Source organism: Chiroxiphia lanceolata, chromosome 2 (assembly GCF_009829145.1).
Source record: "Chiroxiphia lanceolata isolate bChiLan1 chromosome 2, bChiLan1.pri, whole genome shotgun sequence".
In the NCBI taxonomy this organism is placed as follows: domain Eukaryota; kingdom Metazoa; phylum Chordata; class Aves; order Passeriformes; family Pipridae; genus Chiroxiphia; species Chiroxiphia lanceolata.
The window spans coordinates 91,341,908-91,355,249 of record NC_045638.1 but is presented as its reverse complement, the minus strand read 5'-3'; the positions used below and the strand labels follow the sequence as shown (position 1 = coordinate 91,355,249).

Here is a 13,342-nt window from a genome sequence, read left to right as displayed (position 1 = left end):
TTGCTGCAGCTGGTCTGCCCCTCCTGTACAAGGTCACTCTTCACAACAATCTGTAGCAAGAAGCTGCATTACCAAACAATTTTCTCATCCTTTCATAGGTTTTGAACAATCATGTAACTGAGAGGTGACCAAGATGAGTTGATGGAAAACCAGTTGTCTTGATGGTTTGGATTTCTCTTCAATCTTTGGCCTGAGCTAATTTAACATTACAGACATGGACAGGGGCAATAGGAAAGCAAATTCAAAAACAGAGGGAAGAAAATAAGTCTATCCCTTTTCACAGATACTTGACATCATATCATATCACATTATATTATATTGTAAGACTTTGCCCTGGGAAGCATAAAGAGTCAGCTGATACACTGTTATGGAATCACCTATGTCAGTCCTCCACATTCAGTAGCAAAATGCCATCAGCTGATGATTGTTCATTCTCTTTAGACAAGCTCCCTTTACTACAAACCCAAGCACACTGATCCGGGAAAGTGGGAAAAAGGAGGTAAAAGCCTACACATAGAAAAAGGGGTTGTGTTGGAAGTGGAAACCACTAGAGGTTCTGAACGAGTCAAAAATCTTTGCAGAATGATTTAGAAAGGGTATGCCGGAATATCTAACATTACACTATTTGCTACGTAGCATTCAAGCAGTTTCCCACAGCGAAGGAACAGTAAAAGTAGAGGATAAGGATGACACAGGGCAGCTCAGGGATGTAGCTGAATAGGGAGTGAAAGGTACCATGAGGAAGGACTACTTGTAGATATTCTGCCTGTTTCTGGGCCCTTGTGGTGAGGGGCTACAAGCCAGGATGGAAAAAGACACTCTACCCGAGCTATGCACAGAAAAGGCTGCCTGTCACACCGTACACTGGCCTAATCAAAAGCCAGTAATATATCAGACCTTGACCTTCTTAGTCTCCCTTGTTCCACATCTCCAGACAAAGTGTCGAGTCTGGTCTTTTATCTTTTGGTATAAGGCAGCTAAAGAAAAAAAAGAGAACTTTTCTGCAGTCATGGCATAAGAGTGGTTGAGACTGCTTTTGAAATATAGCTCAGTTAAAGAAGAGAGAACACGCAGCAATTCAAGATTTTTCAGTGTGGCCCGAACCTTCACAGCTGTCCCAAAACTGTGAGCAGCATAAAGAAAGGACAGTCACATTCCTTTCCTTGTACTAGCTTTGATATTTCTGCTCTGAGCATTGTGAAAGGTAAACTGACAAAAAAATATTCATATCCTCATGCAGTTAACTGCTCAGTTGTGCTCTTGAGTGAGTTCACTACAGGTTAGAGGAGCAGCATGTAAGTACCAGGCTATTCATGTGGCTGTCAACATATCATGTCAACTACAAAGTACATGCCCATGTGCAGCACTAAAACATATGTTTAGGGAAGAGAACCTTGCTTAGCCTTTGCTTCATCTTCTCAAGAGAAAGATTTCTATGTACCTCTGGAATAAAGTTCCTACCCCACTCTGGCTGTTTCTTCTGTCACTACTCTGTGGCACAGCTGTGATAAATTTAATGCTGCATTTGCCGTTACTTGGAAAAGCTTAGGTGATCCTGCAGCTCTTTTGTCCTATGAGCCTGAAGCATTATGGACTTCAAACTAATGGAAATGAGGTTTCCAACATGCCCTACTTCTATATGAAAATGGAACTAAAAGCAGCCTACCCTCAGTGCCATGTCCTCTATCTCTGATAATAAACTTGATGCCAAGCAGCATTAATATCAACTACCTCTCTGGTCTGGATAAGGGCTAACAGTGGTGTTAAGGAATTCAGAAGAGTAAAAATGGCTGAAGAATTGTACAAAGGCTTTAATAGGATGATTGAGCAATAAAATCACAGAAGTCAAAATAAATCTAAAGTGATTACTGTGAGGAGGAACAGACATTCTAGCTCTGCATACACCAGAATCCTCCAACTGTTGCTATTTAAGCTTTTACTATTTAAGAATAAGGTCTTGGGGTTACACAGAATGGTCATGATAATGATTCCCTCAGCATTTATTTAGAATTACAGGTTAAGAAGTAGGAAAATAAGACTGAACTAAATGCAATATGCAACTACATCTGAGTAATGTTTGCCTTTCTGTTCCCCCCAGTTTAAAAAAGAATATAATAGAAGTTTCAGAGGATGGTCAAAATTATGGAATAGCTGCTGTATGAGGAAGAGTTAAGTAGACTTGAACCTCCCAGGCTGAAAAGGGCAAGGAGATCTGGACATGAATAAAATAACGAGTGATATGAAGAAAGTGAACTGAGATTTGTTTTGCTGTATCTCAGGAGGTAGGGTCAGTTGCTCAGAAGGGTCAGTTCAGAAGAACAACAACAAAAAAGTTGATCAAAAAATATTCATCTTGTTCTACTGAAGTCAGAATTTCTTGGAATTTAGATGTAGGCAAAGAGTTTTAATTTGCTTCTCCATAATAGAAGTAGATGACAGTTTTGTGTGAATCACTTAACAATAAGGGTAGATAAGAGAGTTCATTACAGATGAAGAATTAAAAATACATTCTGCATCATATTTAGAAGACAATAATCTTGTAGACCAGTAGCTAACTTGCACTCCTGTTCCTCTGAGTACTTTAGTTAATTACAGAATCACAGAATATTTGAGCTTTGGATGGGACACGTGCTGTCTTGTCCAATACCATGCTCAAGCAGTGTCAACAGAAGCAGGCTGCCCTAGGCTATGTCCAGACAGCTTTCGAATGTCTCCAAGGATGCAAACTCTACAACCTCTCCAGGTAACCTGTGCTAGTACTCAGTCATGCAAATCCTCTTTCTTTTTGTTCAGACAAAAATTCCTATTTCAGTTTGTTCCATTTCCACCTTGTCCTGTCACTGGGCACCAATGAGAAGAGTCTGGCTTCACAACGTTCAGTCTTCCATCAGATGACAAGAACTCACCTGAGACTTCTCTTCTCCTGGCTGAACAATTCCAGCTATTTCAGCCTTTCCTCAGATGTGAGATGCTCCAGTCTCTTCATCATCTTTGTGGCCTTTTGCAGAACTCTTTCCAGTAGCTCCATATGTTTTTTGAACTGGGGAGCTCAGAATTGGACACAGGACTCCAGGTATGGCCTCATCACAGCTAAGTGGAAGGACAGGATCGCCTCCCATAGCCTACTAGCAACGCTCACCCTAATGCAGTCCAGGATATCATTGGCCTCCTTTGCAGCAAGGACACACTGCTGGCTCATGTTTAACTTGGTGTCCACCAGGACCCCCAGGCCAAGCTGCTTTCCAGTCAGTCAGCCCCCAGCATGGATTGGTGCATTGGATTGTTCCTCCCCAGGTGCAGGACTCTACACTTCCCTTTGTTGAACTTCATGAGATTCTTCTCTGCCCATTCCTCCACCCTGACAAGGTCCCTCTGAATGGTAATGCAAACTTCCAGCATATCAACCGCTCATCTGCAATCTGATGAAAGTTTACTTAGTTCCATTATTTAGGTAATTAATGAAGAGGTTAAACGGTACTGGATCCAGTATTGACCCTTGGGGTACAGTGCTAATGAGTGGCCTCTAGCTGGCCTTTATGCTACTGTTCACAATCTTTTGAGCCCTGTAGTTCAGCCAGTTTTAAATCCACTTTGAGGTCCACTTGTCTAGCCTTAATCGTCTTCCTGAGGATGTTGTGGGAGACAGAGTCAAATACATTGCTAAAGTCAAGATAAACTAGTCCATTGTTTTCCCTTCATCCACCAAGCTGTCATCTGATCACTGAAGGCTATATGTTGGTTAAGAGTGATTTTCCCTTCGCAAATCTGTGCTGGCTACTCCCAGTCATCTTCCTGTCCTTCATGTGCCTGGAAATGGTTCCCAAGATGAGTTGCTCTATCACCTTTCTGGGGATTGAAGTGAAGTGGGCCAGCCTGTAGTTTGCTGGACTTCTTGCCCTTTTAGAAGATGAGTGACATTTGTTTTATTCCAGTCCTCAGTAACCACTGTGAATCTCTATGATCTTTGAAAGATAAGTGAGAGTGGCCTTGCAACGAGATTGACCAATTCCCTCATACTTGTGGGTGCATTCCATTAGGTTCCATGGATTTGTGCATGTCCAGTTTGTTTAAATGTTCCCTGACCTCAACCTTTTCCAATGAGAGTCCTTGTTCTTTGTCATCTGGTCCCCTGACCATTTTGCTGTTGATATACCTGTAGAAGCATTCTTGTTGCACAAGATTATGTACTTAAACACTGCGCTTCTTCACATCACCAAATCAGAAAACAACATACCACATGTAATTTGTCGGAGTTTTTAGACCTATTTTGGTCTAAAATGGTTTTCTTTGAAAATGTGTAGGTGCCACTTACACTTGCATTATCAATACAATAGATACAGTGAAGGTGCTTTGTATTTTTATGTACTTTTAGAATCCACTCTCAATGCTGATAGTTGATAAGCAAACATTCCTGATCCATGGCCTTTCATAAATATGTTATGGAAATGGATGACTGTGACTCCCAACATCCACTTGGTTCCTTTATGGACACATAATCAATTTCTTCACCAGGAGGCAGGAATTTGTTGTAGAGGTACATGGCTGAGTTTTAACAAAGTGAGCAAATCCTTTAACCCTCCCTATATCCTTATCAATGTCAAAAGACTAAAGTGTCTGTTGCAGTCACAACTCACGGAGGATCTCTTTGCTAGTCCTATGTTCAGTGTGAAGAATACAAAAACATAACATGCTTTCTGATGCAAAGAACCCACAATATAATCTGGTTCCCCAAGAAGTCGTGTGTCACTTAATAGTAAATGTAAACACTAAATAAGCAGATTCTGTCTGATAAGGTGCTCTCCAACATTATTAACCTATGTTTGTTCTCCCTCTGTGTTAATGAGTTAACAGTTATCATTTATTATGCAGGTATGTGGAAGCTGTTCCATCAAAACTGACAACAGCAACTTACTGCTGCTTTGCTAAAGCAAACGTTGAAAAAATAACTTATTTTTATGTAGTGTTTACCACCAGCTTCTCTCCAGCATGCCCGTGTTTTTTGTTGTGATTTCATGGAGATTCACAACAGTAGTCGAGTTTATCATGGGGATTTTTATTTGCTGTACATTTCAGTATTGATGAATTATTTCTCATTTACCATACTTTGTATGCCACCTGCTGTACAGCTTGGGCAGTAATTTCTGTATTCCAGTTGCCCCTCTACTGCCATTGTTGAGAACTATACTAGCAACAGGTCTAACTTTTTTTAATGTCAGGAATTCTAGTACATGGTCTTTCCATACCTACACACCCTACCACAAACTTGCCTGAAATAACTTAATCTGCTACATTGCCAAATTAGCATATATCAGCTGCCAAAACAATTATGTACTTTTTTTGTCCATATATTAAAGCTTATAGCATGTAGCTACCCTACTAAGTTTCAAACAAATGTGGGATGCCCCCATATGCCATTTATACACAAGCAAGTTTTCTTACTTTTTACAGCACAAGATCAACAGCAAGGTTTAAATTGATCAGCATGCTACCAGTCCCTGGGGTTTATTTGTTTGGGCAGGAGGTCTGTACAATTCATGGAAAAGCTTAAATTTTGTAGATTATAAATAAGGGATATGTAGCTGGACAAAATCACTGAAGTATATTCCTACTGCTACTGTGCTATAATTGTGACAGTTTTCTCAGGAATAGACAACTGCAGTGCTGAGGGACAACACCACTGCTATCCCACTAGCTCCTGGTGAGAGAGCTCCTGGTGTGAGAGTTCCACTTTGTACCTGGACACTTCGGGTGGTTTGGAAATAACATTTTAAAAAGTATAATTCTGTACACCTTCCCAAAAGAACCAAATGCCTGACTGATGCTGGAAATGTGTGAAAAAATATCTTTCTGCAAGTAGAAGAAAAGGCCCCTTGCACTCCCTGCCACGATGACGCTATCCAGAGCACAGTGTTTGCAGGGAAGCTGCTCCTGTGGGGCTGTAACTGCTCCTGCGGTTCAGCACAAGGACAACATAGCCAACAGCCAAATGATGAGTGGCAGGAAAAGTCTTTAGTACCATATCTGTTGCATGTGCTACTGACCAAACTTTCTCTATGGGAAAAAGCATTTAGGTCAGGAATATACAGCACTAGTGTGCAGCTGTGGGTGTCACCTTGGGAAGTCTTGCCTGGATTGTTTTCTGGACAGGTTGAAGGACCTGGGTTTATTCACCCCAGAGAAGAGGCTGAGGGGGATCTATTTGCTGTCTGCCATTACCCAGAGGGAAGGTATAGACAACACAGAGCCAGGCTGTCCTCAGAGAGGCACAAAGAAAATGCAAGAGGTAAAAGTCATGACTTGAAACAAGGAAAATTCATGACCAAGGAGGTTGGACAGGATACTGCCAGAGTTCCCTTCCCATCTAGATCTTACTATGACTCTGGTTTTTTTGCTTTGATAGAAACAAAAACAAAATAATGGCAGGCAAACTTCAATTATTAATAGAACTATGGAGACCAGACCTGCTAGCAATACAAACTGGAAGTGAGAGAATTTCCTCAGGAATATGCTAGGTCTCAAAGCAGAGCTTATGGCCACAGCAAAATATATAAAAAAAAATTCCTAGGTAGGGCAGCTCTTCACATCTCTCTCATGCAGTGATGGACTGAGTTAAAAATTCCTATTTTACTTTTCTACTGTCACAGTCAGCAGCCTACATCTTGCCATGTACAGCTTGGCCCCGTATTCATCTGCATCTTTTGTCCTCTCCAGCTTTAGAACGGGCAATAGAAATCTGCACAAATGATCTTTCTCATGACCTCAGTTCTCCAGGTCTCTTCTGCCTTCTAATATTACTTTCTGTACGATTGACAACATCTTCAAAAAGAAAAAGAGGAGAGAGGAGCTGTGGAGAATCCCTCCTCTGCCTTGGGACAGCACAGGGAAAGGGTCACATGGGATATTTTTAGAACAGAATCCAATGGCAGGGATGTGAGGAAGGCACAGAGAAAAACACAGCTGTGAAACCTAACACTTGGCTTCATAGATATTGAGAGCAGGAACGGCAGAGAAACAGATTGAGGAGACGCAGCAGAAGACAAGTGAGGAAAAAGTATATGACGATAACAAGGGAATGGTAAAGGAGTAAGTGACAAAGAGGCAATGAATACCTGGGAAAGAAATGGCTAAAATAGATTATTGGAGAGGAATGGGAAAAAAAAGCCAGGAGTGGAAAAAATTAATAAAGTGGCCATATTATATAAATAAGCAGAGATACTTCAATCATAGAAGGGACCTAAGGACAAGAAATGGTCAGATGACTCATCAGCACTCTCATGTAGAGCATTTGTGACCTTGACGGCTGACCAGCAACTACTCATTCTACCATATCTCCTCATCCCAAAGTATAAGTTACTTCACGAGTAACTTAGGTTATGGATTGTGACACTGCAATACATTTTCTAAATCAGAGGAAAATAGAAATCATTCCTACAGTCTTTGAAGTCAGGCAACGACCTACTGTCTCTCTTTTACTACTGATCAGCATGCCCAAAGAGCAGTGATTGCTTTATGTCTGATGTCTTAAAATGAATGTATGCCGCATTAGTTCAGAAGTGCTCTCTGCTATTGTTCACTCACTAAACAAGAAAGAACTAACATGACTGGGAATACGGAATGAAGAGAGGTAACGATGACACTTGAGAGGAGCCCGTTCCTAAAGATAGCATTTAAGGCGTAAAATTCCTAAGATACTCAAGTCCTGAAAGTGTCTGGTATCCGCTTAAGGCAACTACATCCAGAATTACGATCCCTTTTTCACTTGCTACTTAATCCTTATAAATGTTATTAATTTTTCTTGTTTTGAGAAATAATTTATTCTTCATTGAGATTCAGCGCCTACTTAACACTAATGCTTGGATTATATCCAGCAACTAGCTGCTCTCAGTAATTAGCTGCTACTCTGCCTGAGGACTTGAATACAGATGGTCATTCTCAAAGAATTCCCAACTTTACAGTCATCTCTTATGAAACAGGTTGTAGCATGGCTGCCTCCTTATCACAAAGCTTATCTGGGACTTGAATTCAATAAAGAACTGATCCTTTTGGGTTTACCTATGAAGATACTTCAGGAATCAAACAGCTACCATTTATTACACTATCCTGACCTGTTCAGAAGCCGAAAAGAACTCTCAATGGCAAATATTTGGGATAAATTTATGAATAAATTAAGATCACTTAAGACATTTTCTTTCTTTCTCTCCCCAATAGCTATTCAGTAATATACAAATATTTTGTCAAAGAATTGCCTTCGCTCACATAATACAGACCACGATCTTTGAACTCAAGAAATCTAGTACTAGATTGTTGTGTCTTCCCACATTCAAGAAAACTCTCATTAGTCTAAATACTCTGACTAGTCTAGTTCTACCCTAAAGAACCTAAAACTGAAAACTGTAGATATTCATGAGTTTGTTACATTTGCAGAAGAAATATAGCCATTTTATCCAAATAGCATACTTGCTATTTCTGCATCTTTTGCTGTCCCATGCTCTCTTCTTTACCACTGCTTTTGTTCAGGTTTTTATTATTTCCTTACAGTTCAGTGTCTTATGTAATCATTGCAAGTTTGTTTACTATGCAAACAGGTCACTGCAGTCCCATTATGTTCTATATTAGGCTCAGTCTCAATGCCCCAGTGTTGGTACCACTCACTCCGAACAGTGAGGATGATTCTTTTCTGTATTGGACAACAAAGTCAGGCTGCCAGAGATGAAATATATCATAATCCAGCCTTTCCACTGTAATGATTGTATCCTTCAGCAATGTTAGTACTTTATACGCAATAAATAGGGCTCTTACTAAAACACTGTTGAGCTGAGGGCATGTGCTTGTGATATGCCTATTTGGAGCACTCAGAAATTTACATTCATTACATAAGTCTGAATTTTAAATCAATATTTCAGTCATAAAGGGCTATATGGTCACATCAAAGATCATACAGTTCTTCATTCATCTGTAAGGCACTATGTCCTACGCAAGAGCAATGTTCAGCAGCAGAGAATTTTGAACTGAAAGCTACTCTCCTGTTCTTCAGCTCAGCTTTCTGCTCCCAAAGACAATCATACCTTCTCCTTAGTAAATCAGATATTCTAGAAACAGAAACCAGAAAGTGTAGCAACAGCCTTCATTCAAATATCTGTAAACCAAAGCAGTACAAGACCCTACTTGGATGTGCCCAAGAGACACCATAGAGCAACAGGTAAAAAAGTCTCCATCTTTCTTTTCAGTAGCTTAAAGAAGATGAGATTTCATACTTTTCTCAGCCTCAACACAGTCTTATTTGTCTCTAAACACTGCTACCAAAACTTTGCATGCTCAGGTCACTATTCATTTTTAGAGGCTGGGATTCCCTTCGTGCTGCTCCACAGGCAATCTAGAACGTATGATGCTACGTCTCACCTCAGTGACCAAAGTGGCTTTTTAGACACAGTACAGGCTGCTACCTCCACTTGCCCGGAAAAGTGTGAGGACTTACGAGATGCAACGAATCTTAGTTCTCCTAGTTGGTGGCAACTCTTTAAAGTAGTTAAAGCAGAAAGTGGTGCAACAGTTCATATCCAAATACCTATAAAGCAAAGCAGTGCCTGACGCCAGTTGGACACGCCCAAAAGATGTCCTAGGACAACATGCTCCATGCTCTCACAGCATCTGTTAACAGCCAGTATGGCAGAATCCTAACCACATCTTCTGGGAGCTGCAAGGAAGGGCAGGGAAAGGTTTCAGTATCTTATCTGTGGTTGTCTGGAAAAAGGAAACCCATTCACAACCAGCAGTTGAATTTCTATGCATCTCTGCAGAGTAGGCATTGCTACAGCCCTGAGTCACTCCAGCACCTTTTTCCTTGTCTGGTGATGTAAATTTTTCATCCACGTGTATTAGGATCAACTCTCATTTTCATACTGAGCAAAGGAAAATATGGCCTCGTTCTCTCTTGGAGGAAGCCACTACTGGAACAAGTGCTCGGGTAGATCTCTCACAGAGTCTGTCTAATGCAAACAGGGAAGGATAGTTGTAGGTAAAGAAAGCATTGGCCCCTTAAGCAGAGAATGGAAGCCAGCTATCATGTAGGAAACATTCTGTCCTGCTGCAGGTATTGTACTCACCAGTGTTTGTTGGTATCTGAACGCTTTAGTTGGAGAGGCATCCCCAGTCATATCCCCAGCAACAGTGTCCTGTGGGATTAGGGTTTGTTCAGGACAATGTCTTCCTATCTGCTGTCCACAGCAGAATCATGGAGTGAAACAGGCGCAAGGCTTCAGCTAAAATCCCACAGAGCACCCTGAGAGAGAAGGTTACTGGTGAGGGAAAGACAGAGAGGGAGAGTGTAACCAGAAACTCCCTGCCCCCTCCTGTTCAGTCTGCTTGGACACAGCAGCCGCTTCCCTGCCTTAATCTCTCTCTGCTGACCTGGCAATGGGACAGCTCAGTAAATTAACAGGAGGTAACATTTCCCTCTCCTCTCTCAGGCAATGTCATTCTTCACTACATTTGGAAAGTGTGGGGGACCACAGAAAGAATAGGTGCTGACAGCAGAGAGAGACTAGGGATAAAAAGGGTGGAAAAGAAAAATTACCAAAATTAGAGACAAGAGAACCATCCTGCAACTTAAGCAGGATTATTCCTACAACTCATTTCAGGGACAACTTTGTGAAGTGTCAGCATCTGAGAGGGCAAGTATTCCTAGCAGGCTGTGGAAGAATATTCTTTATATAAATTACAAGCCGTCTTCACATTTAACGTAATTTTTCTTAAAGTACACCCATTATTGCTCTTTACCTCACCATGAATAAGCAGCCTTCCTCACAGTCTTAGTACCTTCATCCATGGGCATAACCAACACTCAGGGTCTTTTTCATCCAGAATCACAGAATGGCTGATGCTGGAAGGGAGCTCTGGAAGTCATCAGGCCCAACTTCCCTGCTCAACCAGCGCCCCTGGAACCAGTTGCTCAGAGCCATGTCCAGACAGCTTCTGAGTATCTCTAAGGATGGAGACTCCGCAACTCTCTGTGCAATGTTCTCCAGTGCTCAGGCACCCTCACGTAAAGACATGTTTTTATTGTTGTTTTAAAGTTGGTGGGTTTTTTCTTAATCTCTGACTAGAAATGACATGGGAATATAGAAGACAACAGAAAAAACTATGCTTAACCAAATTTTGTTATACCTACATCCAGTCAAAGTTGTTCAACAGCACAGTCAGGAAGGGTTTGTGGGCTCTTGAGGATTCTGGGACATCTGCAGGGCTGCACAGTAGGGAAGTCCTATCTCCTGCCCTGCTGTGTGTTTTGGGCCTTTGCCACAAGAAAAGGAAGGTGGAACTAATAGTATAGAAAGCACAAAATCAGGGTGCTGCTGTGTGCTTCTGCCTTGAAAAACAGCACTGAGCAGCTGTAGCAACAGCTACATCCTCAGCTGAGTCAGTGCTACTGTCTGCTGTACCCTGAGGCAGCAGCAAGCACAGAAGTGTGTGGGGAAAGAAACAGATAATATAGGCCACAGATCTTTTCACAGACAACTGCTCATTTTTTTAATCTGCTATCTGTAAAGTTTTTCATTCAGGGAAAATGATAAATTCTATATCTAGGCAAAGCAGTTACTTAGAGCAACGTCATGACTTCCTAAGCTGCTGCTCCCACTAAATAAAGATGGGTTATGTAAGGTTATGTGAAAGGTGAAAGCATCTCCTTTATTAAGGTTATTCAGTCAAGGACTTTTTAAGTGCAAAAGTTGGGAAGCCACAACTAACACCACAGAGACCCAGAACTCAGAGAAAGAGAGAGAACAGAAATCATGCAAAAGACCAAATATTTAGTCACTACTTGACAGGCCATTAAGAAAACTACAGCCACAGCTTTGGACAGGTCCAGCCTGGACTTTTTAACTATTATGAAGAGGGAAACAAGAGGAACATAAGGATTTGAACTAAATCTGCCGGACTATGCTAACCTTGATAAGGAAAAGGGTTGGGGAGGAACAAAAAGGGGAACAGATGGAAAGGGACAGGTTTCGTGAAAACCAAAGCTGGTCAATGTCTGTCCTATCTTCATATCAAATGCCTTCTTCATTATCTTTCCATGAAATCTCATTATCCCATGCATATGATGCTGTAAGTTTGAGATGCCAGCAGCTGGCAAGACTGGCATGAGTGAATTTGGGGTCAGCAATTGCAGTCAGACCAGGGGTGTTGGGGTTCTGGGGACAGGAGCTGAAGCAAGTGGGGTCTCAGCATCAGTAGCTGGAGTGGCCATAGCTCTGGATCATCTCAAGGGGTGCCCAGAGTGTTAGCTACAAGTCAGACCTGTGTGAGGAGACCTGGCACTACTAACTGGGTCAGACCAGGGCTGTAGGCAGTCCAGGCCTGTGGTCTTAGCAACAGGAGTGCCCAAGTGTATGCTCCAGCCTCTAGGATGGGACCAGGACATGTCCTGAATGCACCTGCCGGGGCATGAAGCCCAGGGTTTCTGGGCTGGGCAGGAGGAATACCCAAGCCAGAGATGCAAGAGGCAGTGGCAGTTTGTAACATTCCTTAACTGCTTTTTCTGTGTAAGTTGATTTAGAAAATTTAAGCCTGTGCTCAGGTCACATTTTCTTCTCACCCTAAGTCACTTTACAAGTGACTGACAGCTAGGTAGTTTGTGGTTTTTTTTCTTTACAAACTGAGCATAACAAATCCAAATCTAAGTATTTTCTTAATACAGCATGATGCTTACCTTTGTCAAAGCATGATTTCTATGGGAGGTGTAACTGTTCATCCTTATTTTGCAGCTGCAAATCAAAACTTTCAGGAGTGACAAAGAAAATTAAAATTAAAAAAAAAAAAAAATCAATGGCCTAACCATAGCAATTCCAATTATATTTCTAAGTTAGAGAAATGAGTACAACTGTGAGCTCTTTCAAAGAGGTAATGAATTACACAGATGTCATCTTAAGAATTTGTGCACGCAGGCGGAACAGTTTATGCAAAAACACAGACTAAAGACCAAGTTATACATAACACTTACCATAAACAAGGTACCAAATGCAGATGAATGGAAACCAAAGAATACCTGCACAAGAGAGAATTCTGTGTGTAGGACTGGCAAAAGCAGCAACACCAGGCCAAATTGCACTGAGTAGGACATAGCTCACTCTTAGTTAAACAGACTCATCAAGGCTGCTGATCCTGTGACAATGATTGGTTGTAACTTCTCTGGAGATACTTGTTTCATTCCCTTCCTTTTAAAGAAACTGTTTTCTGTATGCATATGCTGATGACATCATCTATTACATAACAGTATCTTCTTTTCTTGCATTTCCTTCTCCTAACTTAATAATTTAGTGTTGTGATGTAGTGAAGAATTCTC

General features: G+C 41.4%; 1 protein-coding gene across 1 annotated transcript in view; it reads right to left on the bottom strand.

Annotated features, from left to right (window-relative positions):
• Positions 1–10,288, bottom strand: part of CLCN1 (chloride voltage-gated channel 1) — a 56,894-nt gene extending 46,606 nt beyond the window's left edge. The window contains exon 1 of the mRNA XM_032680807.1: positions 10,104–10,288. Coding sequence (XP_032536698.1) covers positions 10,104–10,154 — 51 coding nt within the window. The 5' untranslated portion in view covers positions 10,155–10,288. The remainder of the gene's footprint in view (positions 1–10,103) is intronic.
• Positions 10,289–13,342: the final 3,054 nt, after the last annotated feature.